A 27522-nucleotide genomic window follows, 5' to 3' on the forward strand; every position below is an offset into this window, starting at 1 on the left:
GAATGAATGGAAGAGGGAAGATTTCCATCAGTGGTGTGAACTGCTTGCTTGTGTCCAGTCATCCTAACAGAGCTGCTGGAAATATGTTGTTATCTTAGCAACAGTTGATCAGTGCAACCTGAATTTGATTCAGTCCCCCCAAGAAAGAGTGCTTGCTAGTGATAAGAGACTTTAGAATATCTATGTATTGGGGGCATAGGGAAAGAATGTTCAAAAGAAAAAATTTCAAATGCTTTATAACATGTACTAAAAACTGAAATGCGTTCCTTTATTTTGAAAACATGCTTTTAACTTTGCTTACCCCTTGGTTTTTTAAAGCATAGTCGATCTAGAGAATAATTTAAAGATCTTTGTCTTACTATTTAACATAAATTTGGTGACAGTAAGTGTTGGAAAGTGCATTGAGTGATGCCAGTTGGGTATTCGTTTCTGTAAAATTTTTATAAAACATACTAATTTCTGTCATTCTGTTTTTCATTTTCTCTCTTCATGGTATTCATCAGAGCATCAGAATGAATACTACCATTCATCAGAGTGGTATTTGTCAGAGTATGCTCTGGGGCTGGGCTCCCTGTGTTAAACCTGTGGACTCTCACCTGTGAGGCTGGGAGCCCTGAGAAGCAGGAACCCCTTCCTGGCTCCAGTCCCACGGGCCAGTGGGGGCTACTGATGCAGAGGTTCACATGACTCAGGTTTCTGTAACCCTCAGCAGCCCAGGACTTTTCCCCCACCGCATGCCTGCTGCGGGTTGGAGGCAAATGAGTCCAGTTCTCTCAACCCTTAGAGGAGTTCCTCCTGATCTTTTGGATCACGGGTCCCTTTGAGGAGACGATCAAATCTATGAACAGAACGTTTGTGCATCACTTCAGGGGCTGCCACAAGGCCCTCTTCAGTGCAGAGACAGATAGTAAGACCCATCTTAGGTTGGCAGAGTTAGAGGTCTTTGCCAGGTACAGAGGCAGCACTCTCTTTGTGACCTAGATAATAACTGTGTTATTAAGTTGCATTTTTAATAATAACCTGTTAAACCAGGCACCAGGAAGAGCTGGAGAAAACAAGCAAGTACTTTTCCTCTAGCAGGAAAACCCTATGTTCTGTGACAGCAGTCCAGATCCATTGGTTTTGTATGTACTTTCCTAGGAAAAAATATTGGGACAGACTCTTCAATATTCTCTTCCCATTCTTTTCTTTGGTTTTCATTTGTTCTATTTCACATAACTCCTCAAATGTTACATAGAACAACCAAGTATCTACTCTTCTCTGTTTAGACTTAACCATGAAGCCAAATACCTTGACCATGAAGCCAAAGACACATCTGCCTTGTACAGTGACAGAGAAGTCTAACCTCATACACTATTCATTCAATATTCGCTCTCTAATTTTATCCGAGAAATGTATTTTCCTAAATTAAAGTCTGTTAACAGTACCCTTTTGCTTCTTACAGCTTGTACCTCCTTTTAAGCCTCAAGTAACGTCTGAGACAGACACCAGATATTTTGATGAAGAATTTACAGCTCAGACTATTACAATAACACCGCCTGAAAAATGTAAGTAAATCTAGAAGGCAGTTGATAATGTTCCAATATAATTAAAGAAAACAGCCATTTTTTTAAACTGATTGTTTTCTAGTTCAAATTCAATAATGATGTTATTCTATTCCTTTTAAGAACATGAGGTTCTCAATGGAAATACTTAAAGACAGGTAGCTAAGAGAAAAGTTTTTTTGAGTAAAAAAAATTATATATGGAAAAACTGTAGACTTGAGAATTATGGAGTCAATTTTAGGCTGACTGGCTCTTCTCTGCGTGCGTGTATGCTGAGTGGCTAAGTTGTGTCCCACTCTGCAGCCCTGGGGACTGGCCCGCCAGGCTTCTCTCTCCATGGGGTTTCCTGGGCAAGAATACCGGAGTGGGCTGCCATGTCCTTCTCCAGGAGATCTTCCAGACCCAGGGGTCGAACTTGCATCTGCTGCGTTGGCAGGTGGATTTTTTACCACTGAGCAGCCAGGGAAGCTGATTCTTCCCTACCATTCTCCAATAAATTATTTTGACCTCAACTAAAAGGATTCTGAAATGAAGACCTCCCTTGTTTCCCACTGCTCATTCAGACACTACCTTCAGAATTTTGGTAATTCTGGTCTCATGCTTACTTAGCAGTTTTTAAAAATTCACTTTAAGCTGAATCACCCTTTTTTGCTTAGCTTTGTCTTAAGCATTAATATCTGTGAAGAAATAATTTAGTTTCTTCTTAGTTGGTAGTAGTTTTTGATAAGTTAAATTACAAATTTATTAAAACTGCGTTCATGCACCACTTAAAATCATTCCACATGTACTAGTGTGTGCCCCACATTTTAATGAATACCTTTCCCTTAATGGGAAGAAAAGTTTATAAAATAAATTTGTAAGCATTCTTGCATATTGAAAAAGGCCTGTATCTATCATCACTAGATTAGGAGTGAGAACAAAATTGAGTTTCAGGGACAAACTTGGATAGCTAGATTTCTTCAAATCACACATCTTGTGGCTCACACAATAACATCATGTTAGTTTTTCCTCCTTTTCTTTTCCTTTATATCCTTCTCTACATTTCCTCTCCTCTCTTTTCGTTTTAAAAAGCTGACTGATTGGTTGTGCTGATTTACACTGAGCGTCCATGAGAGGGAAGGTTGGAGTGAAGTACTGTTGCAGGGGTGGATGTGGTCAATTGAGTACAGCTTTGAAAGGCAAAATAGGAGTCGTCCAGGCTGAGTTTTGAATCTGAGACCTATGGCTGACAAAAGAGAGGGATCATGAATACTGTGAAATGACAAATATAATTATGTGTGCATATATACTTTTCTTTCTTTAAACTTACAAGAATTTAAGAGCCTCTTAACTTTAATTTTATAAGGGAAAAAATTAAAACCCAGAGAGAAGAGGAACTTTCCCAAGTCCCACAGTTAGTGTTAGCTGTAGTCAGGAGCAGGAGTCACAGCTCAGCCAGTGGTAAAGTGGGTACACTTGTGAAATGGCAGTATATTGAGCCCTACTTGTAGCCTGTCACCAGCGGTGGGTGAAGGGCTTCGTTGCTAGAATCAGAGTCTCTGAGAGCTGAAGATGTTAGAAGGCCTGTGGAGATGTGGGCAGTCAGCCAAGGCCCATCTGAGCAGGAGCAGTGGGCAGAACCGTGGCATGGTTTTCCCTGGCCCAGTGTAGGCTGTGGTGATGCAATTTAATTGTCTGAAATTCTGGTCTACACCATTGAGTTGTTGGACTAGCCTAGAAGTACTTGCCACTAAAGAGCGTTTTGGGGGCCTCCTCATTTGTATATAACCTTAATTGTAATCAGACCACATCATTCTGCTTCAAACCCTCCAGGGGCCTCCCAGCCGCACCGTAAATCTCGCTGCTGACACTGTTTACACAGCTCTGTCAAATCTGGTCCTGACCTCATCCTGTCTGTCTTCTCTGTAGTCCCTGGGTTCCAGCCCCACTATGAACTCACAGTGTGCCTCAGGACTGTGTGTGTACCGTTCTCTGCCTAGAGTTCTCTTTTCCCAGACATCCACATGAATAATTCTTACTTGTCCTTCAGATCTCTTTAAGTGTCACTGTATCAGAGCACTTTCTTTAGCCTCCTCACCTTAAAAACAGTGCAGCCCCTCAGACCCCATCACCCCACCCCCTCATTCTGTACATTGACACCTTTACTTGCTGGAATCCTTCTGGTTAATTTGTTAGTTTGTTTTACTATCCGTTTCTCCAACTTGAACACGGTAGCTCAGAGAAGAAGGATTTGGTTTGTCTTATTCGCTGCTAGCCCCAGCTCTGAGTTAAGTACCTGGCTCAGCATAGATATTCAATGATTATGTGTTAAGTGAGTAAAGAAATAGACTCTAGGGAGGCCTGGGCCAGGAAGAGGCCCGGCTTGCTCCAGACAGTGCTGCTGCCCATCCCAGCCCAGAGTTTGTGTTTGGCTGATGTCCCCATGCAGTTTCACATGGAGCTTGGTGAGGTTCAATAGAGCTTTTGGTATTCGTGAACTCTAACTCTTAGGAGAAGCTAATTGTGCTATTTTGAGAGTCATAGAGATAGGAAGGCCGTGTAAATGCAAAGCCATGAGTGCAAATTTTATTCCAGAAAGTTAAAAGGAAAATATCAGTGTGGAAGAGAAAGGTGAATTGAAGAAGCCCTGGACTTGGGCCCTGCTCTGTCTCCCAGCACCCCACCCTAGCTCTGGGATGTGGCAGGTCACTCGTCGTGTGTGCCTGAGAAGCCATCTCTTTCAGAAAGGCACCCAGAGTCCTATAGGTTGAAGTAACCCTATTTTTTATTTTATTGAAGCATCAGGTTAACCACAACCATAGTGTCCTTTGATGTGTGACCCACTATGTAAAGAGTGACGATAGGTAAATACCTAGCAAAAAAGAGCGGGCATGAGTGGAGGGGCATGGGGAAGGGACTGCGGAACTGTGATGCTGGCAGTGAGGCGGGACCCTTCCCTGACGCTGAGTCCTCGGTGGCCCCAGAACATGCATTCAGCAGCGTCTGGACTGACAAGAGTGTACCCCAGTCTACGGGCAGGACAGCCCTGTGGACCTGCTGTCTCAGTTTCTGATTCAAGGTTTCTGGAGAGAGGTCAGATGAGCGAGCTCAGTAGGGTGGACTGTGGCCAAGAGGTGGGCACCAGCCAGGCTGTCCTCTGCAGCTCAGCCCAGCGTGGCTCCCAGGGCCAGGCCGTGGGGCTGCACCCCTGCCTCAGGACGTGGCCTCTGTGCTTGCCGTCTGCGGCAGCTGGCTGCTTCTGGGCACAAGGGCAGTGTTTTCACTTGGGTGATCCGTGGGTATATCCTAAATCCCCTTAAGAGGCGGATCAGAGGAAAATCTGTGAAGCCTTGAACTGTGATTACATTTAACATAATCTTTTCTTCTTGCTGCTTTGAATAGTGTTGCTGGTGAGAGACCAGTGCAGCTCTGAAGCTGCTAAAAGCACAGAGGTTTTGTTCACAAAAGGCCGCAGTAGGACCATTAAGTTAGCGATTGTCTCCCCACTTGCCACCTTGCTTTTGTAGAACAGAATGGAGTTATTTGTTAGAACAAATCAGCAGTTAGAGAGGCAAATGTTCCTTTTTTACAAACAGCTGCAGTAATATGCCAGATTGTCCTCACTGGTGTTAATTAATTGAGCAAATTTTGGAATGTGTCTTCTTGCTCTACATCCATTAATGGTCCTCTGCCTTCCTCTTAGAGAAAAAGGGGATTTCTTTGAGCTTTTGCTGCCATATAATTACTTTGGTTAACGTTCTAAGGAAATTGGGCAACTAATGCTGCCTGGATCCAGGGATTCGGTTGTAGAATGTAGAGTTGATCACCCTGTTTCTCTTTCCCAGAGGTGTGCTGTTTGAATTTTTTGCACAGTTCATGTCCATTATCATCACTGTTCCCTCTGAACCTTCTTTCTGAGTGGGAACGCATTTATATACGTTGACTGGGTGTGAAGGCCTGGCTGGGGCAGCCGGCTGCCCTGTCAGCCGTGGAGCGCTCCTTCTTTCTCAGCCCCCCACTGGCGTGCACAGTACCAAGGGCTCAGGGGAACCCCTCATTCCTGTCCCAGCGCCTCCCCAACTTACAGTTCCTCTTGCGGCCATGATCAGAGACTTGTCCCTCATAATGCCATGTTCAAAAGAATAGGAGGGAAATGGAAAAGGTGATGTAACTGACTTTAAAGAAGATCCAGATGTGGGGCCCTCACAAGGTTATCAATGAGATTTATAGTTATGATCAGAAATGGGATTAACTTGTTCCTAAAGTGTCAGAATGAAAAGTTTCTCTTAGCTTTGCTGCCTCATAGCAATAGTAATCCTCAAAAAGGAAATCCAACCCCTCCTCCTGTCACGAGCCTGACTGCCCTGGTCTCCAGGCCTTCCCCACCTTGGTGCAAGTCCTGGTTGCAGCTCAGGGAGCTGGGCAAGTCCTTCTGTGTCCGAGGCCAGACAACATCAGGCTTCCCACACATGCTGTCTGTTCGCTGCGCCAGAACACACCCAGCGAGACAAAGCTGATAGTGGGGAGAACTGTTCTTTGCAATGTGATTGGCAGAGTCTGAGTGTTAAGATTTCAGCTGCCTTTCTGCTAGAGCAGGGCTTCCCCAGCCTCCGGGCTACAGACCAGGGCCACCTGTCGGATCAGCGGTGTCAATGAGATTAGAAATAAGGTGCATAGTAAACGCGCTTGGATCATCTCGAAACCATCCCCCACTGCCTGGTCCGTGGAAAAATTATCTTCCACGAAACTGGCCCCTGGTGCCAAAAAGGCTGGGGATCGCTGCTCTAGAGAGTTTTTATAGTTTGTGACTCAGAACAGATATGCCCTCCTCTGTGTCCTCCGTCTTGAGTATGTCTGAAAATACTGTGGAAGGTATTTGACTTAAAAGATGCTTGTGGTTTGCTTGATCCCTAACCAGTTATTTTATACGGAGGCAGAGATTTCCCCAAATCACAGTGCTGTCTGGAAATGCAGGAGGAGGGTTCACAGGGAGCCAGGAACCACAACTGCTTCTTGATGGATTGAGTCCTACCTAATAAAATGATATTTTCTGGGATATTCAAGGCTACAAATTTTGGTTAGCAACTTGATCCCATTTCTGATGATGTGAAAGTCGCTCAGTTGTGTCTAACTTTTTGCAGCCCCCAGGTCAGAATACTAGAGTGGGTAGCCGTTCTCTTCTCCAGGGGATCTTCCCAACCAAGGGATCGAACCCAGGGCCAGAATCTTCTGTTAAAAATAGAGAGCTGGGTTTTCCCTGGTGGCTCAGAAGTGAAGAATCGGCCTGCCAGTGGAGGAGACGGGTTCAATTCCTGGTCCGGGAAGATCCCCCTGCCTCGGAGCAACTAAGCCTGTGCGCCAAGCTGCTGAGCCTGGGGGCCGCCGCTGCTGAGCCCACAACCCCTGGAGCTCGTGCTCTGCAACCAGAGAAGCCACTGCACCATAACTGAAGAGGAGCCCCACTCACCACAGCTAGAGAAGAGCTTGCTCAGCAACTAAGACCCAGTACAGCCAAATAAGTAAATAAAATTTTTAAAGAATTTTTTAGTTAAAAAAAAACAACAGGATACTGAAAAGAGCAGTGAGGAAAGGAAAGGGCAGCAGTGTTTGTTATTCTTCAGAGGAATGCAGAGCAACATCCTTCTTGTTTGACAGGGTCAGTGTCCACGACACAGCAGGTTCTGGCCCGTGTTCCTTCTCCCATTCTGTGGAGAGGCCGGAAAATTAAAAGAATTGGTAACACATATTTCCTACATATTTTTGAGGAAGGGGAATTATTTTCCTGGAAGGAAAGAAGGTTGGGTATTTGAAAGACTCTCACTGGTTTCATCGGAGAAGGCGATGGCACCCCACACCAGTACTCTTGCCTGGAAAATCCCATGGACGGAGGAGCCTGGTAGGCTGCGGTCCATGGGGTCACTGGGAGTCGGACACGACTGAGCGACTTCACTTTCACTTTTCACTTTCATGCATTGGAGAAGGAAATGGCAACCCACTCCAGTGTTCTTGCCTGGAGAATCCCAGGGACGAGGGAGCTGGGTGGGCTGCCGTCTATGGGGTCACACAGAGTCGAACACGACTGAAGCGACTTAGCAGCAGCAGCAGCACTTGTTTCATATAGGATAGCATATGACCAAAGGCACTTTGAGCAGAGCAGAGGGATTTAGTGGGGCACCTCCCCTGCAGACAGTGAGCCCCAAGGACAGGAGGGACTTTGTTCAGAGCCCAGAGCAGATGCACAGGGAACGTGGTGGACCAAGTGACTGATTTCATGACCCAAAGAAGGAAGACCATTCTGACACTGCGAGATTTTAATCATCAGAATAGTTATGGGAAAAGGTTGGGTGAGCCTTTGTAATCTTTTGAATGCAAGAAGAAAGAGAGGAGCAAAGTGGGGAACTGCTTAAGTGAAAACAGTCTCTTTCCTTGCCTTTCAAATCTCTCAGTTTGTTTCCTGATGAACTAGTACCTCAGATGCTGACATCTTTTCCTTTCTTTCCTTGACTTACTCTCTTTATTCTAGTTTAAAGTTTTATCATAGGAAAATTAGTACTGATGAATTAGAGCAGGTATTAGATGTAAAGAATGTAGAGAGAACAGCATCGAAACATGTATATTATCTAGGGTGAAGCAGATCACCAGCCCAGGCTGGCTGCATAAGACAAGTCCTCGGGCCTGGTGCACTGGGAAGACCCAGAGGAATCGGGTGGAGAGGGAGGTGGGAGGGGGGATTGGGATGGGGAATACATGTAAATCCATGGCTGATTCATGTCAATGTATGATAGAAACCACTACAGTGTTGTAAAGTAGTTAGCCTCCAACTGATAGAGGTGAATGGGGAAAAAAAAAAAAAAAAAGAATGTAAAATCTTAACCATGTACTCAGGGGCTCAGATGAAATGGAATCACAAATAAACTTAATTTTGCAATCACACTGAAAGTGCCATGAAGAAGAAATACAAGTATTTCAAGACAGATTGATACTGGAAATATTAGCAGATAACTTTGAGTGCCGTAGGATTCTTTGACTTCGTAATTTTGACCAGCATGATTTCATGAAATTAAAGGTAACTGAAGATCGTTTGTTCCTTTTTATTTTTAAAAATCTTTTTTTTTCATTTATTTATTTTAACTGGAGGCTAATTACTTTACACTATTGTGGTAGTTTTTGCCATACATTGACATGAATCTTTTCTTCAATAGTTTTTCACAGTTTTGAGTCTTGTTAGTGTCATGTTAGTGTCGTGAAGGAAATGATTTGACAGTATTATTTCTTCATAGATTATATGTTTGAAAATGAGATGGTTTTTGAGGTAAGTGTATCCATTGTATGTTCTATTGAGAGACACAAGTTTCTGGGAGCATTAGCCTCTGTTAATCTTTATTTTGTTAGGAGTTAGAGCTATATAGACCAGAGATCATGTTGCAAAAAATTAATGTAAAATTAAAATAGCTGTTTCCTGCCCACAGATGATGAGGACGGTATGGACTGCATGGACAATGAGAGGCGGCCGCACTTCCCTCAATTTTCCTACTCTGCAAGTGGACGAGAATAAGTCTCTTTACTTCTGCTACTTCACTGTCATCTTAGGTTTATTACTGAAAATGATTCCTGGACATCACGGCAGTCCTAACTCTTACAAATGCAGGAGCACCTTCAGACATCCCAGACCAGTCCAAGGTCTTCACCCCTCGCCGCCTTTCACACATGAGAATACACATATACGCAGACACACTCGACATTTTTGTTTTTGCATGAAATTGTATCTCAGTCTAAGGTCTCATGCTGTTGCTGCTACTGTCTTACTATTATAGCAACTTTAAGAGGTAATTTTACAATCTTTGAAAGTCATGAGCCCACCATTGTTCATTTGTGCACCAACTGTCATCTTTTGATCTTTTAATTTTTGTTTTTCCCTAACAGTGAAGGCTAAATGATTCTAGGTACATTTTTTAACTTTCTAGACGATAAATCAAAAACTAATTAGACTAAGAAGATTTAGTTTTTAATTCAGAACAAGCAACTGTGGAAGCGTGGTGATGTGCATATGCAGAATCTTAGTAAAGCATATCAGCTGAGTGCATAAAATAGGTATGTATCAGTAAGATCCGGCTGGAATTCATTAGGAAGCATTTGAGAGAAGGACTGAACAACTGTTAAGATAGACAGATACATTTGTAAATTTAAATTCCTGTTCAGTACTGCAGAGGAAGCCTGGTGCTCCACGTGGATGTCCAGATTTCGCAGGCTCTTATTGGCAAAGGAACATCCTTCTGCCAAGGAAGGAAGTGTGTGCACAGCAGAGTAGGTGACGTAAGGGTCTCCGACATGATTTGCACCAGAGAGCATTTTATTTCCCCTGTGCTTGGAAACCTCTTCCCCTTCCTGATATTATCACCTCTGATGGCTGAAGAATGTAGACAGGTGTAACGATCCTGTTTTTCACCAAAATCTGTACACCGAGGTGAACAGGTGTTCACCTCATTTGTTTCGATTTGTTTTACTTTCAGTTCTACGTGAAATAGCTTTTTCTCAGATGTTAAAACTTCGAATGTCCTTTTATGATTTTGTTTATATTGCAGTAGTATTTATTTTTTAGTGATGAGAACTGTATGTCATGTTAGCAAATGCAGCTCCAACTTACGTAAAATAGACTTACTGCAGTTTCTTTTGACCCATGTGCAAAGAATGTACACGCCAGTGAGACTCATGCACTTTTTCTCCTGTGTAAAAAAATTTTTGATGAGGCTCTGAAATTGTACATATAGATTAGAATTTGGCTTTGGGAGAAGAGATGCTGTCATTCAACCCCTTGGTGCTAAAAATGAGAAATCCTCAACTATCTATGCCAAGGGGTGGAAACAAATGGATGTTATATTTGTTATTTTGAGAATTGAAAGGTTATGATGGCCTGGCAACATAATATAATGAAGAAAATTGAGACCTGGATGATAAGAAATGGACTTTATTTTGCAAAATGAACACATCTCAAGTATTTACAAAGTGGGCAGTAAAGAATAAGGACCTGGTGTGTTTATTCTGATCATGGTACATTTATCACTGAATTAAGCCATCAGGGAGAAAAACAAAACAAAAAAGAACACCTCTGACTTTTCTTTTTCTGTATATACTCATGTCCTCAAATTCCAACATTTCTCACTGAAAGGGGACATGTATGCAAACCTCATCTTTCTCTTTCATTAATGATGATCTTCAGATTAAACCCTTTGGTGCTAGGAGCTGACATTTTCCAAAGCAACCTATGAAGTCCAGGGGGCAGGGGGCCCTTGTTGTGGCAAGCTGGAGGCCTCCTGACTCCATGGAGCCATCGTGGAGATGTATTTTAGTTAAACTATCTGACAGCTCCCAAATGGAAGACTACAGCGTGCCGTAGTGTTATGACTGCATTGTATGAAAGAGCAAGTGACTTTCTAAGTGGGATGAATCATATTCATATGCAGATGTCTTAGCCTCTTGACGCTGGAAGTGTGGGTTTATAGACATGAAACCACTGCTGGCGGTGGGTGGACCACTGGGACTGACAGGGGGTTAAAGGGCATTTTACTAAGGCAGCTAAGACATATTCAGACATAGATTTTATCCTAATTTTTCATATCTCTATCTGAGTGAAGTTCATCCTTAGTACTGAGTAGGAAGTTACAGTCAATGGTAGTTCATTCTTACTTACACATATAGCTCAACTTTTTTTTTTTTCCACTTGGAATTATGTTGAATGTTTCACTTTGACAAGGAAATAGACTAGAAGGTATGTCCTGTAAGTTGTCTTGCATCCATTATATAAAAAAGAAACAGGCGAGAGGAAGAGAGGAAAGCTGAGGCTGGCTGGCATTCAGAGCATTCATTTCTGCAGAGGGAAAGTATAATACCATACACTAGCACACAGATGGTTTTGGTTTTGGGTTGTTTGTTTTGTTTTTTTCCCCCCCAAATCTTAAGGTGATTTCCATGACCTTGGCCAAGGACACTTCCTATGGATTAATGACAGCATTGACTGTGCCCCAGGCTGGCCACTCTGCACAGCCGGCCCTCCGTCCCCAGCTGGTGCCTGGGGCACCCTCTGAGATGCCGTTAGTGGCACACAGGGTGTTTCCTTGGCTTTGATTTTGAGAATCCCTTACTTTCATTCCCTGATCTCAGTCAGCTGACATGGAAGAACAGAGAGAAACAGAAACTGCGTGTAGAAGGAGATTCTGAAACTTCCCTCGTGTCTGCCCATAGCTGAAGTTTTGGATTCTGGCAGCTGGAAAGGCCTGAACCTGGAGTCACTCTTTGGAATAGTGGGAGTTCAGGCTTTGCAGACTCATTCCTGTACCGACTTTCACGAAGTCTGCCTCTTGGCCGTAATGCAGCCATCTTGGAGGAAACTGGCCGTTTCTGCGTGGATTTCTGGCAGGGCTGCTCAGAGCTTTGCTTTCCACACTAACTCCATAGCATTATTCCAGTGTTTCCCGTTTCCCATACCCGATCTCCAGCTTCTCAAAGCTGACTGTTCTTGCAGGGGCCACTTGCTTCTCTTAGAGTCCATAGTAAGGGCCTTCCTTACTAACTGCAGGGTCTTTCTATTACACGTCAGTGTACACACTTCGCTGCTACTGTTCGTACTGTCTACAGTAGAATTTCCTTATCTTGCTCCTGGTAGTGCATTACAGGCAAGCATGAAATGTAAAGTATTTATTTAAATAAAAAGAAAAACCTCTAAATTGGTAATTGAATTACCTCCCTGTAGCTTTATAGTTTGTGACATTTCTTGACCTTGCTAGTTCTTTTATTAGATCCGCACAAGATCTAGTCATCTGGTTAAGGATTTTAAGCAGACGCAACTACGAACCCAAGAAACTGTATTTACTCTTACTGTTGGTCATACTAAAACTGTTTCTTTCCTTAAGTATATGACCCACAAGGATGTGAAATAACTACAAGAAACTGTTTTTGTACACTGTACATCCTTAGTATTTTTACACGTATATGATAGGGACGCACATTATTTTCCTTCGTACAGACAGCTTAAATAAAGCACTATGTCAATCTGCTACTTCTCTGTTTATTGTCGTTGGATGTGGTTCTGTAATCTCAGAAAATTAAATATCCTTCTTTTCTGAAAAGATTTAATAGGTCCACCTGGTATTACTGCATTCTAGGAAACAGGAAAGTATGTAAATTTCTTGTAGCTCGAAAAACACACAGGGTTATTTTACTACTTCAATAAAAAATGGCAATAGTGCAACTGTACAAAGGGCTGCTTCCAAAGGGGGGGTGCTGACTTCTCAGCAGCGGGTCTGGGAGAGATCTGTGAAGCTGGAGATTGGTCTTTGTGGAGATTCGTTAAGCCCTGAGAGTCCTCACATCAGGTGGTTTGAACCCAGAATTCTTAAGGAGTGTAGCTCCTCAGCAGTGTCTTCCTGATTCTGTGTTGCTCTGCATACTTCCTTTCTTAAGAGTATATTTTTAAAACTTCCTGGCAGATTAACCAACATAGAAATGGATAATAGATGGGTAGGATGGTTGGACTACAGTCTGATTTACCTAGGGTCATTTTGGATGGGGCCTTTTTCTGATTTTACCTCATAAACCTACTATTGATGAACCTTGGCTTTGCTCCTGTGACTAAGCCAGATAGAGGAACGGCTTTGGGACCAGAGTTGGTCAAGCATGTATGTGTCACACAGCCAAACGGAGGGCATTCTAACACGTGCTCTTCTCTCAAAACCACTGGGGCAGACAGATCCAGGAGGCTTACATAAAGTGACCTCTATAATTCTTTAAAGGTGCTATATTTTTAGAATATTGTATAATTTATTTACTGTCCCTGAAATAGAATTAGGGACAATTAATATATCTTACGTGACAACCTTGATGTCTAGCACAGTTGATGAAATCAAGAAAACTTCTGAATCTGAATAGAAGTTCTGTTCTTTCAGGCTTGAACCTTGTCCATGCTCAAGAGACTCGGATGGTCTTTGCAGGTGTATCATCCCACCGCCTCCGGAGCCTAGTCCGCATCCATCTGAGAGGCCATGATGGTGATGTGATGATGATGATGATAGATCTTTGCCAGGGAGAACGGCCCAAGGTTAGGGACTTGTCCCAACTGCAGCCTTGCCCTCAGTGTTCCTTGTCATCCTCAAGGACAACATAACACTTTCAGTGCCCATTTGTATTACTTTGAAGCATTCGAGGGCTTAATTGTGTATAGTAGAAATACTATTTTAAACTAAAATAATGATCTGTGTACAGATGTTTGATAGAACTTAAGTAAATTTTGTAATTTCACTGAGTACATTTTTAGGCTCCTCTCAGTTACTCATATTGAAGGAAAAACATGACACCACCAAGCCAAAGATGCTTTTTGTCTGTTTTTGTCGTTAGCAGAGTGGAGAGGATAATGCTTAGTGCTTCCTGGTGTCTTCTGATTGTGCACAAGTGAGCACGATGATAAACAGTGGAGTCTTATGAGATGTTGATTACAAGTAAATAAAGTTGAAGGATAATATGTATAGATCACCAAGAGGGAAAGAAACATGAATGGTAGGAAAAAGGTTTGGTCCTTAATACCCTTTAGCCTAGTTAAAAAATATGTGCCTTTTTTTGGTGTGTTTTTTTCATCACTACAAGATATAAAGGAAACACTTCAATTCGAGTCTTCAAAAATTTCATTTATTGAAATTCGTATGTGTAACAGAGCATACAAATGAGCAGATATAAAAACATAATAACTTCAAACCTTTTCTGAAAACATACACCAGGAGGTCTCCTCATCTAGTGTCAGACTTCAGCTCCAGCCCGTCCATCCTGCAGGGACCGCTTGGCAATGAATGTGGCGATGGCGACGCAGCCCACCGCAGTCTGAGGTGGGGTCCATTGGGAAGGTCGCGATGCATTGTGGCATATTACGTACAAATCAGATGAATGTAAATATCTCTTTGTAAATCATTTATTTCACTCTGTTTCATCCAGGTCAGCAATCAGATTGTGGCATGCTGGGTAACTGGAAAAAAATGATAATAAAAAGTAAGTTTAAATAGATGATGTTCTTCAATGTGATTTGTCTTCTTGCTGGTTTAGTGACCTCTTTCCAAGTTTTTGGAGGAAATTCTTTTGCAAAAAACATAGCTGTATGTAACCAATTGTATGAAAAGTGTATGGGTGTATAAGGTGAACTCTTATTTAAATGTTTTAAATTTGAAATCAAGCTATATTCCAGACATGTATGTGTCTGAAGACAGAAAATAGCCAAAGACCCATCTCTTCCCCTGTGAACAAGAGAAAGGAGACATGGATTTGTGCCAGGAACTGTTTACTGAAAACTGCTCAGAATTAGAGTAAAACTAGACCAAAAAAAAGAAAACCAGGATGTAGACTCAGTGTCCCTAAGAAATTCCTGGTGAAATGATACAAGCTAACACCTCCAAATGTTTAAATGCAGTGTGTTTTATCACATATAAAGGCATTTTCATATGGACACCACCTCCCACATGCTGGAAGAGGGAACTTGGTAGATGTGGTCTCTTGGTTTTAAACAGGAATAAATGTTTCAAAACTAGCTCACAAGAACTGGGTTGAGGGATTCGCAGGTTAGTGAAGTACTGAATACTGCTGCCTGTCCTGGCTGATGTGGCTGTAGAGATTAGTTTAAACCATGTCAGGAACCACTGGAGATAGTTAACGCTGCTCAAGACATTTCTCAGGAAACTGCTGTGCACTGTGTGGGAAGATGACTTGCCCTCTAGGAGCATGAAGTCACCAGGATGACAGGGACTAGATAGAGGGCTAAAATGATAACTACCAAATCCCAGTTTTCACTTCAAGAGACAAATGGGAAGTTAATGCAGGGATCTGGGCCCATCTGGGCTCTGTTTGATTGGGTGAGAGTTGTCTTCAAGAAAAGCAAGTGGGCTCTACACTCCCCAGCAAAGATTGCCTGTGCTGGACAGGGCTCCTGTCTCCCCAGCTTAAGCCACTATTACTTGTGGAGGATTTCCAAGATAGGACAGTGAGTGAAACCAAGATCAGTTTGCACAAGAAAAATACAAAAATTAGTCGGTTGCCTTTTTTTAAAAATGAAAGGATGTTTACTTGTCAAGTAGATTTCCCAGTGTGAGACACTCGTGATTTTTTAACGAGCAAGTCTGAGTTTTGACATGGTGATTACTCTCAGGTGTGCACCCCCAATCACACACAGCGGGAGGCCCCAGGCATGGTGAGGAAGCATGTGGGGTCTGTACGTGGCTCTCTGGGGGCTGGGGAGGTGGACGGGCCCTCTTCTGTGGTGCCCACGGGGCCCTGGAGTGCAACCGGGAGGCCAGGGAGCCCCAGAGCCCTGACACTGCAGAAAGAGTGCCCCTGTTTGCATCAAACACATGATCTCCATGAGCCGACTGGCCTTCTGGTCCTGACGGAAATGATCAGTGAATGATGGGCTTGAATGGCCCACCTGTCCCCTAGCTGGGCAGACTGCCTGCCCACCATGTGCTCTGGAGAAGGTGGCTTACTTTCTAACTTTAGAGATTCGAGGACATCTTTGACTACAAGGAGAAGTATAAACCACAATAGACACATTAAAGAAAAAAATTTCAAACTTGAGGTGGAAAACACAACACCTATAATGTGAACAACACAGGACAGTAAAGACCTTAAGTAGGAGGGAACCATGTTGGAGAATTTTTTTAAACCCAGGCTCCAGGAAACAGGTATTTCTCACACGAGTCTCTTCAGGAACCTGGCCCATTCCTGCTAGTGCTCCTTTAGGGGTCAACCTGAGATTCCTGGGAGCAATCAAGGTTTTCTCTTTGATTTGGTTTGGCAAAGCCCTGTATTCCTCCCCACTTTTATATCACAGAACTTCCTATTCACTGCCTGATGCATCACGAGCACTCAGCAAATGTGACTGAATGAATAATTTACCCTATAACATCATTGTCCTCCTGCTAACCAGCTCTGGTGTCACCCTCAGGTGGCTGGATCTTTAGTAAAGAATGTTTCTTGGTTCTTCCCCATAACTGCGAGCATGTCCAGAGAGAGAGAAGCTTTAGTTACTGCCAACATCTGGCTCTGCCCTGCTTGGCTCAGATGGTAAAGAATCTGCCTGCAATGCGGGAGACCCGGGTTTGAACCCTGGGTGGGGAAGATCCCCTGGAGAAGGAAATGGCAACCCACTCCAGTATCCTTGCCTGGAGAATTCCTGTGGACAGAAGAGCCCTACAGTCCCTGGGGTCACAAAGAGTTGGATACAACTAACACTACACTACTAACATCTACTCATCTGCCATCACTTAGGACGTCAGCCGTGCCTAGTTCCAGAAAGGTGGCTCATCGTCCACACCACAGTGGTCATGGTCTGGCTGTAGGTGGGACACAGCCAGTGTGAACTGTGGCTGGGGCCCTCAGCCACCCTCTTCCCATCACTGTGCCTGCAGACTTGTCACCAAGGCCCCTCACCATGGCCTGTGGATCGTGTGGCCACACCTGCAGTTGTTGGTGGCCGCCCCGCAGAGGGCGGAGGGCTGACAGCCCCCTGGCAGCTGCTCCTCTGAAGGGTTGTCCACAGATGACATAAATGCTCCCCAACTGCAAGCCCAGTATCCCTGACTCCTTTTCTTTTTAAACACTAACGGAGCCTTCTCTCCACAAACCCTGACTTGTGCGTCTAATTTTTTACTGAAGTTCAACTTAATTCAGAGTTTAAAAAATGAGTCTCTCTGGGTGATCTGAACTGTTCCCCAAGCAACCACACCTGGGGTCCAACCCAGCCTTCTCTGTTTTTTCCCCAAGCCTGTGGCCCAGGGACGCTGTGGCACCAGCGAGGCCTCACGGGGATGCTCAGGCCTGGCCTGCCCCGTGTTTCCGTCTGTCTCTTCTCTATGCGTCTCCACCTGGCCTCTTAGCAGCGCCTCCAAGTGGAATATCTCCCTTTCTAGCGCCCTCCTTTGCTCATGTGTACATCTTCTGTCTCTGTTTGACCAGGATTAAAAAAAAAAAAAAACCTGTTCCTCAGGCCTCTGGCAGAAAAGCATCTATTTTTAACTCAAGAAGACAGAAGCCCTGCCCCAGCCTCCATGTGGGGTATTTCAGAGCTTGGCCTCAGCTGACAGAGCTCCAGGGAAGCCTCCAGTACCTGCCTCATGCTGCCCCCACGTTGGGAGCCAGGCCACAGCTCTGGGCTGCTCAGCTGGGGCCCAGCTCCAAGCCGCTGCCTGGGAGAGAAGACCCCCACCTCCCCCTTCCGTGCAGCCCAAGGCCCAGGGAATGAACATCAGTCTCTGGAAGTTCGTTCTGCCCATTCACTTCCCAGCTCTATTCACTCCACCTCTCTGGGCCTGATTTTTCCACCTGTGCAGAAAGATGTTACGTGATTTCTCCAAGTGGCCCTTTCAAGCCTACAGTGACCTCAGTGCCACCCTGGTGGAAGCTCTCTTCTGGGCTCTGGGAATGCAGAGAGCTCCTTTTTAAAAGGAAGCTGGTTCTATTACTGATTTTTTTTTTTTAACCAGAAATTGACTGATGGACTGATGTGAGCTAAAGACTTAACTGAAGTGGTCCAGAACTGAGGTTTGAACCCAGGCAGTTTGACCTCAAAGTCCAGGCTCTTTTTAATGCTATTCCAACCAACTTAGTGAAAGAGCCACCAAGTTTGGTGTTTGTGGGATTAAGCAGCAGTCAAATATATCAGGCAACCTGGACTATATAAGCCACGTGACCTATGGATGGTCATTAACTTGTCCTCCCCAGTCCTTCTGTGGGACTCTGGAAATGGGGCTCAGACGTGACCACTGACCTGTTAGAAGGCAGTTCTCAGCCAGCACAGGGCTCACGGTCGCGGACTCCAGGTCAAGAGGGGACTGCCTCTGCCCTGCACAAGTCACCGAAGCTCTGGCTGAACTGCCTCCCCCTCCGGCTGGCGCAGCTGCCAAATGGGCCGGAGTTCACAGCAAGGTCGCCGCAGACCCTCATTTTGTTCTTCCCCCATGGCTGCCCGGCTGGGCCCCAGACAATGAAAGCTCTGTGGCAGTCAGAGTTCAAGCTCGATTTTCCCTGAACTCTGGGGCCTGGGTTTGCTGCCTCTGGGCTCCAACACAGGAAAAGAACTGCAGAAGCCAGAAGACAGCACCGGTAGTGACAGGACAGACCTTCTTGCAGAAAGAAGGTGAACACAGTGATTCCTTAGCTTCCTGGAAAACAGCACCTCGATGTGGACTTCGGACTTGAGACATGGGGGGAAGGCAGAGGACCCCATGCACAGACAGGCATGGTCAGGTGGGCGGACCCACTAGCCAATGACTGGCATCTGCTCGCCATCTCTTCCCCAGAGCACACTCCAACACATACGACGGTTCTTGCCACAGTCCGTGGGATCCCGACTTTGTCATCTTCCAGCTTTCTTGAATCCCATGAGTCACGAGAAACTTCCCGGGCACATGGGCAGGGGTCTGTGTTTTGTACGAACCGTGTTTCCATGGTAAATAGATTTTTAAGAATTTCCCAAAGGACAGACAGTGTCACCAACAGCAGAGAGTGGAGCCTCTGGCTGCCTCATGTTTGAAAGCGTTAAAAATAAAGACAACATTGACATTTGGGGTTGTAATGTGACGGAATTACAGTCTTTTAAAGGCAAGAACCACTTATCTACACTACATGTAATATTCAGTGTTTTGTTCACTTGTCTAATTGGATTAAAATATTTAGCTCCCTTTAAAATCTTGATTGTGAATTTATATTGCAAAATGTAATGTCTGACTCGGGAAGCAATAAGTGGAGCAAATGTATCTGAAGCAATGTTAAATTCAATGTACTTTTCTTCCATAAGTCTTATTCTGAAATTATTCACTCTTGGACAAAGTGAACTGTTAGCAGAAGAGCAAGTTTGGCTTCAATAAAGCTGCATGCACTTTTCAATATTAATTACACACAGGGCCTTCAGTTGAAAAAAAGAAAAAGTTAAACTATGCTATTTGAGTTACTTGAGGAAGCTTCCCTGAGGGTCACAAGACCCCTATGTTAGAAATGTGGCACTAGGGGGTCTTACGTCATTCTTTTACAACACTCAGGCAGCAGGGAGTTAATGACATTTTAGCTGCATATGTTCAAGTTTATTTAAAAAAATATGCAAGTCACTTCGGTTGACAGTGTCTTGTACACAGTTTTGAAAGAATCAGGGCAAACTTTAACAGAGTCAGTTTTTATTTGAAAAATATTTTCTGGGAATGTATCAGTGTTTATTTTTGAGACTGACAATTCGGGTGAAAATCAGGATAAAAACAAAAAAACAACAATTTGGTTGAAATCAAATTGTTTGTTTTCATCTATTTAGAATTCTTTCCAAAAAAATCTTGGTTCAGGAGGAGGCTTTTTAATTTATTTTATTCAGTGTATTTGCTGTTCTATCAAGCACCATCTGTCCTGCAGGTAGCTAGCTTCGTGGAAGTGCTGATTTAACTGGGTGAAGCCCCCCCGGGCTCAGGGAAGGCCCACCACAGACTCTGTGGACACCTCCAAGTCTCTGCCGGGTGACCCTCCAGCTTGGTTTGCAGGCACTCGAGGGAGCCGAGCGGCTCTCCCTGGAGCTCACATTTCGAGGCTGCCCCTCCCTTTCCTTCAGGTCACAAACGGGCCTTCCCTCCCTTTGTCATCATCTGTTGTCTTTGTTTCTTGTGCTTGTTTTCAGCTCTTTTTATGAATCCTTTGGTGTAGCGAGATAATGTCCGTGATTTTGAATATAATCACATATGTCTGCTGGATCCATACACAAGTTTAAATCAAATTAGAAAGGAAATTCACTGCCAAAAATGCTCAAAAGTCATAGGGCCAACTGATTAATCACCCATCAGTCAGCTTCAGATGCTGTTTTCTAAACTGTGTAAGTGACGCATCTAAAGGGACTACAAAGACATCTCTCCCAGACTGAACACTGAGGATGGAGTCAAGCAGTCTGCTGGGACAGAGCTATCAGAGAATGCATATCGGCTGAAACCGTACCCACCACCAGAGAAAGACACAAATAAAATAATCTTGGTATAAATGACATCCTCTAAGTGGACAGATAATTTCCATCCTCTCCCATCTCTCAGATGCCATTCTCCCCAAGAAAAGACTCTAATTTCCTTACCAGCTGGAGCCACCCTTCCTGGCCAGATGTTAGAGCCCCAGGCCCTGGGTCACAGACCTCTGACCCAGCTCCCAGCTGTCAGCCCTTGCCAAAACTCCTCTGGGACCCAAGTTCCACATACTAGACACCCCCCCCAACCCCAGACAACCATAAGCACTACCACAGAGCCAGCCCTCTACTGTCCCTGAAAAGAACAGGAGAGAATCGTGTTTGCAGTGTAAAGCTGGGTTAGTGTTTTCACATCTCTTATTTCTCCCGGAGAACTAACATAGCATTTCATGGTGTTTTAAAAGCTATTTTTCCAGAAGTTTTTTTCTCCAAGAGTGAAGTAGGAGATTCATAAAGCCATTGTTTTTCATCAGTCCTAAACTGAGAACAAGTCAGAAAAGCAGCCTTGAACTTGGTGCTCAGCAGACTGAACCACGTTCACTGGGTAAGCCACAGGGCTGGCCTAGCTCTTGCTGGACTGGCCACCACAGGTCAGCAGCCTTTCAGGGGATATAGGAACTCTCACGACCAAAAAATGTCACAGCGGCAGTTAGGACTGTGACCATTGGCCAGGCGTGTTGTGCATGTTTCAGAAGTTAAGCAGAAACAATTCAGAATAATAAAGCCTTCTGAACAGGCTAGATGTTTCCTGTCGGAGGCCACAGGCCAACCCGGACTTGTCATCTGCTTCAGAGCACGGGACTGAGGCATAGGAGCAAATTGGAGGGATGTGACTCAGCTTTAGAGCAGCTGCCCAGGCCAGAAAATAGCCATTCTCTTGTGAGAATTCAATGGATTGAGATTTTTAGAGGCTGACGTGCAAAATTAACTTATTGTGCTTAATTCATCCAGGCTGGGAAAATGGAAGCCTTTAGCTAAACCACTCTGAAATCAGAGATAAATCAGAGGACTCTCTCTGGGAGAAGGGTGGGTGTGGAGTTGGTGTGTCTGGTCACTCCAGAACCCTCAGGAGGTAGCAAGCACCCTCTGAATATCTGCTGTGGACAAACAGCATCCTCAAGGCCTCATCAGAAGCTAAACGCAACAGTTCAAGTTTATTTTGGGGCAAAAATAGGTCTAAACACCACACTTGGGTACAAAGAGTAGGCCTTTGATTTAGAGAGTAGAAACCTGCCTGGGCTCCTGCCTCATCTTTGAACACCAGTACTTGCTACTGAAAGCAAACATTTTCTTGACCAAATTTCCTTTGTCATGTCCACAATTAAAATAACTCCAAATGTAATATCTGAATCTGAAAAGATCCCTTTACAGACGAGCCAGATGGGCCAGTATCAGATAGCATAGGATGTCAAATCATTTCTGTTGCTTCAGGCAAGGGGGGAAAAAAAAGCTTTGCTGATTTTTCTGAAGAATTTTGAGGTTTTAGGTTTATCTTTTTTCTTTTCTTAAAATGCATTTTACAAAAATTTCACATAATCCATTTGGCAATTATTGGGTTTTTTAAAGCCCCGGATGAGGTTTCTAAGCATCGATGATACGTGTTAAGTTCTAAGTGGACTGTAAGGTAGGCAGATGGGGAGTTAAAAGGCAAACCCCAGAGGATAACGATCTGGCCCAAGTGGAGAGGAGGCTGCCACATGCTTGGAGCTTGTGTGCAAGACTCTCCACAACCCACATTCTGGAGTCCTTCTCGGCTCTCAGCGGCTGGGAGCTCCACTCATGCCCTGAGTTCCACCAGCTGCCTGGAGGCCCAGTGGCCCCAACCTTTGGCTGGCACCACCCAGGCCCCCCACTTCGAGGGCCACCCAGTGCTCCCCCGACCCCACCTTGAGGACCTGCCCAGAAAGCTGAGTTCTGGTTGTGGTCAGGCCACACAGTGCAGGATGAGGTACCTGGGCACGTCGGAGGAGCTGGGTGACAGGAGTGCACGTCGTTCCATGGCTGCTGCCCCACAGGATCTCTGCCCGACCTGTGCTTCTCCCGGGACCTTCTCCAGTTTGAGGAAGAGAGAGGAAAAGAAAAACCCTGACATTTCTTCTGCCTGCAATATACCAGACAGTCTGCCACGCACCTCACAGCTGCCCTCATTTATTTTCCAGTGTCCCTCTGAGTTAGGCTGGTCTGGTACCCACTTTGCAGATGTGGACACTGAGGCTTAGGAGAGACTTCAACTTGTTCAGGCCCTAGTGACATGGATACACCCTGGGCTCATCCTCTGTTCTTTCTGCCTCCCAGCACTTTCAGAGGCTCTCAATCCCTAGTGTCTTCCAGAATTATCCAAACAGCTTGTTAAGATGCAGATTCCTGGGCCCTGCTCCCAGAGGTGCTGTCTGGTGTGTGTGAGGGGAGGCCCTGGGACCCATGTTCCTTTATTTATAGGTTGACAAGCATCCTGGATGACTGCGTGACTGTAGGGCATGTAGAGCAGCCTCTTGGGAGCAGACAGTGCAGGTGTGTCTCTAGCCCAGGGCCTGAGCTCAGGGACTGGTTCCTGGGGGTGCTCACTCACTCTCTGTGGAACCATTGAGGACTTTGCAGAGGGGTCTGGTGGGCTGAGTGGGAAAAATCGCTCAGGACAGTGGCTCCTCAATACCCTGCCCAGAAATGGTATGGTAAGGGTAGGGTAATACCCAGAAAGGGTATTAGGGCTCATGGTCATTTTGGAAATAGAATGAGATGACTTCTCATCATTTTCATTTCCAGATGCATTTTTCCCATTAATCATTCCGAGCACTTGCTGTGTGGCATCCCCCAGTTACTCATGGAGCACCCGGGCGCACTCCTGATCAGAGGCTGAGGCCTTGGCCAGCCTGTGGACCACCTCCTCATCCTAACTGACTACTCAATGGGGTAAAAAGCCCAGCCTCTTAGACAGGAAGAGAAGCAATGTAGGAAAAGAAGGTTTCATTCCATCCTCCAACTTTATTGTCCCTGCTGCTGGCCACAGACCTAACCTGAGCAGGGAAGTCTGGATCACGGAGTCAGACTTCAGCTCCGTTTTCAGTGTCCCTACTTGCTCGCTATATGCGCTTGTTTGAGTCTCAGTTTCCCTATCTGTAAGACAGAGACAATAACCAATCTTGCAGGTGTGTTCAAGGATAGGGGGAGTTAATGTGTGTTATCTAGGTAACATTCCCACACCCTCTGCAAGCACTCCAGACATTAGCTCAATTACCAGCTGTTGACTCCTACATTCTGTTCACAAGGACTCCCCTAATTGGGAGCATGCCTTTCCTCCACCAATTCAAACTACACACACCCTCTAGGGGCAGTTCAAAGCCCATCTCCTCCAGAAAGGCTTCTCACCACTGCAGCCCCCCACTCTCCCGCCTCCTGCACCCCTCAGCGGGGGTGCCCTCACGGTGCTGCCCTGTCTGGCTTGGTGCTTCACTGTGGGTCTGCTTTCCTGTGCAAACTTTAGCTCCCGAAAAAGGACAGATTCAGGGCTCACACTTCCCTGCACTGTGCCCAGAACAGTCTTCAGGGTCTGCCTCCCAGCTTATTCGCTAACCCATGTGACCCCTGGGAATTTCAGCCTAGTAAGACGAATGGAGAGAGTAGCATGGAAGCATATACACCACCACTTGTAAAATAGAAGCCAACGGGAATTAGCTGGATGACTTGGGGAACTCAAACCGAGGTTCTGTAACAACCTAGCGGTGTGGGAAGGGGTGGGAGGTAGGAGGAAGGTTCAAGAGGGAAGGGACATATGTGTAGTTAGTTAGTGTTAGTCACTCAATCGTGTCCAGCTCTTTTGCGACCCCCATGGACTGCAGCCTGCCAGGCTCCTCTGTCCATGGAGTTCTCCAGGCAAGAATACTGGAGTGGGTAGCCATTCTCTTCTCCGGGGCGGGGCTTCCCAACCAGGGATTGAACCCAGGTCTCCCGCATTGCAGATTTTTTTTTTTTTAACCATCTGAGCCACCAGGGAAGTCCAGTATACATATGTATACTTATGGTTAATTCATGCCGATTTATGTCAGAAACCAAAGCAATATTGTAAAACAATTATCCTCCCATTAAAAATAAATTTTTTAAAAAGGGATAAGGAAAACACCATGTGCACCCCAGTGTGTGCCCTGGTGGGTGAGGTGCCATGCACGGTACCTGGGATCTCAGGTGTCCCACCTCTTCCGACAGGCTCTGTCTCTCCAGCAGAAGCTGGTTCTGCTTGTTGAGGAGCTGCACCAGCTGCTGGGCCGTGGCCTGGCTGTGCTTGTCTAGCTGCTTCAGCCTGGAGAAAAATCCACCCCAGAATTAGAGACGGGTTCTGAGGACTGGGGGACAAAAACTTCCACTTGCTCCCTGTATTCCCCTGCTCTGGGTGTGGGAGGGACGCTCCTGACAGTGAACAAGCTGGAGGTCAGATGCACCTGGACGCCCTCCTTCAAGGGAATGGAATTGTATCAAATGTGAAAGGGAATTGCCAGTCTTTTCGGTGAATTGTTATTTAGGGAGCACACAGATAAAACTGAAGAAAAACTCAAACCTTAAACTCACAGAGCTCAAAGATGAGGGGGCCTGAGTGCCTCCATTGTTCAGCAGGAAACGTCTCTGGCAGGCTGGAGCAGACGGCCGGCCCCGGCTGGGGATGTGGGTGAGGGAAGGCGGAAACACTGAACTAAGGGTTTTCCATTATTAATCACTCAGTCAATCACGAGCTCCGGCATCGCTGACCAGATGTCTTTAAAGATCCTATATTTGTCATTCTGCTGATGGACTCTCCTCTCCAGACTTGCTAATTCACTCAAACTATTATCCACATTTGTCCAAAGACAGCTTCCTACAACCAGTAGAACACTCACCCGTGGAAATGTAGGCCTTGGATTAAATTTAGACTTGAACAACTACCGAGAACTGGTCTGTGAAGAAGTTGGGTAGATCATATGCCTTTCCTCACGGTCCTCATGGACCAAAAGCACCAGCAGTGAAATTAAGTTCTATTTTCATAAGAAGACTCCAGGCTACATATCCCACATTGATTCAAGAAATTCAGACTGTTTTGGGCTCAACCCACCCTCAGTTCAAGCTCTCCGATGGCCGCATTTTGTGGGGAGGGGGCAGGGGCAGGGAGCTTTGAGCACAACTGAACATCTGTGAGGACAGACACTCAGGACTCGGAGCGGTGGGCAGATTTGTTTGCTAAAAGTGATTCAGCATCTGGAGACAGGTAAACCTAAAACTGCACCCTGGGAAACCTAACAGTGGTCTGCTACTTCACACACTGGCCTCAGATTCCTCTGCCTCCTGCAACCCTCCTCACTTCCCAGGTGGCACCTACTGCCTAACCCGCCCCCTTCTCGAGCTCCGGGCGGTTGTTCAAGCTGCCCCACCAGGCACACTTACTGCACCCCAGTCCACACCCCTGCACTCTCCTGAGAAACTCCGTGCTCCGGGTTTCAGTCACACCTGGTTTTCTACCACCCCTCCTCCAAATTCTACATTGCAAGGATGAGAGGTCTGAACTGGAGATACTGGGGCAGGCATCTAGCAGGCACTGAACATGCTCTCCTGGTAGGAGCCAGCTCTGACCATGCCCACAAGCCTATGCACCACCCCCTGCCCATGCCTGTTTCTGGAGAGAGCAAGGACCAAGGACAAGGCTTAGTTCTTCCTTCCTGTGTTTGTAGCTGCCTAGGACCAGGTTTCCCTGATGGCTCAGATGGTAAAGAAACTGCCTGCAATTGAGGAGAACCAGGTTTGATCCCTGGGTCATGAAGATCCTTTGGAGAAGGAAATGACAACCCACTCCAGTATTCTTGCCTGGAGAATCCCATGGACGGAGGAGCCTGGCAGGCTGCAGTCTATAGGGTCACAAAGAGTCAGATACGACTGAGCAACTAACACACAAAATACTTAAAAGGGGCTTTCCAGGTGGCGTTAGTGGTAAATAACACACCTGCCAAGGCAGGAGATGTAAGAGATGTGGGTTTGATCCCTGGGTTGGAAAGATCCCCTGGAGGAGGGCATGGCAACCCACTCTAGTCAGTATTCTTGCCTGGAGAATCCCATGGACAGAGGAGCCTGGTGGGCTACAGACCATAGGATTGCAAAGAGTCAGACATGACTGAAGCAAGTTAGCAAGCACACACACAGGACCACGGTTGGGCTTCCCTGGTGGCTCAGACAGAAAAGAATCCACCTGTAGTGCAGGCGACCTGGGTTTGATCCCTGGGTTGGGACGATCCCCTGGAGAAGGGAATGGCTACCCACTCCAGTATTCTTGCCTGGAGAATCCCATGGACAGAGGAGCCTGGCGGGCTGCAGTCTATGGGGTCGCAAAGAGTCAGACACGACTGAGCGACTAACACTTTCACCTTCACTTTAGGACCAGGTTCAGGGTCTCCCTTGCCCAGAGCCTGGGCGACAGTCTGGTCCTGTTCATCCATGTATGACCACTTTCTTGCATCTGTACTGTATAAGTTACAATACCCACCTCCCTTGCACCCATTACTCTCCCCCTAATATGGGAGGAGAGAAAAATAAGTTCCCATGGCATTGCAGCTTTGGAAAGCCCAATCTGCCCCTACTGCCACTGACCATGCTGTTTATGTGGAGGAATTTTCCCTGAGAACAGAGTCTCCAAACTACCCCATTGGCATCAGACCAAACTAAAGTTTTCCTCTATAGCATCCTCAGCATGGAGAGGCTGGGAGAAGCAAGGACATTCCAGGGAGCAGAGAAGTCAGGCCAGCTGGCTTCAGGGGGTGGGGAGCCTGGGAAAGGGAGGAACTATGCCCAGGCTCATCCAGCAGCTGATCTGAGTAGTGACTGCTTTCCAGCCCTGGAGTGGGTACCGTTGAAGGTACAGAGACGTTGAGAACAGCCTTTTCCCTTAAGAAGCAAACAATCTAACTCTTTGACATTTAAATCAGGCAAGCAAAAAAAATCCTCATTTGCAGTGAAGCTCTGTAAACCACCAGGTGTAGG

The 27522-nt window shown here is 45.6% G+C and overlaps 2 protein-coding genes across 8 annotated transcripts in view; one reads left to right on the top strand and one right to left on the bottom strand.

The window, feature by feature from the left end:
• Window positions 1–12573, top strand: part of AKT3 (AKT serine/threonine kinase 3) — a 273074-nt gene extending 260501 nt beyond the window's left edge. For all 4 annotated transcript variants that reach the window (XM_065935620.1, XM_065935621.1, XM_065935623.1 and 1 more), the window contains 2 exons: window positions 1445–1547; window positions 8993–12573. In XM_065935620.1, coding sequence (XP_065791692.1) covers window positions 1445–1547; window positions 8993–9078 — 189 coding nt within the window. In that variant the 3' untranslated portion in view covers window positions 9079–12573. The remainder of the gene's footprint in view (window positions 1–1444; window positions 1548–8992) is intronic.
• Window positions 12574–14393: 1820 nt separating this feature from the next.
• The window catches only part of SDCCAG8 (SHH signaling and ciliogenesis regulator SDCCAG8), a 248408-nt gene continuing 235279 nt past the window's right edge, over window positions 14394–27522 (bottom strand). The window contains exons 17-19 of one of the 4 annotated variants that reach the window (XM_065935615.1): window positions 24700–24826; window positions 22485–22582; window positions 14403–14529 (exon numbers count right to left, since the gene is read on the bottom strand). In XM_065935615.1, the coding sequence (XP_065791687.1) occupies window positions 14481–14529; window positions 22485–22582; window positions 24700–24826 (274 nt within the window). In that variant the 3' untranslated portion in view covers window positions 14403–14480. Of the gene's footprint in view, window positions 14530–22484; window positions 22583–24699; window positions 24827–27522 lie in introns of all 4 variants that reach the window. The other 3 variants (XM_065935616.1, XM_065935618.1, XM_065935619.1) reach the window with 3 other exon arrangements.

The sequence above is a fragment of the Muntiacus reevesi genome, chromosome 5 (assembly GCF_963930625.1).
Source record: "Muntiacus reevesi chromosome 5, mMunRee1.1, whole genome shotgun sequence".
NCBI classification, from domain to species: domain Eukaryota; kingdom Metazoa; phylum Chordata; class Mammalia; order Artiodactyla; family Cervidae; genus Muntiacus; species Muntiacus reevesi.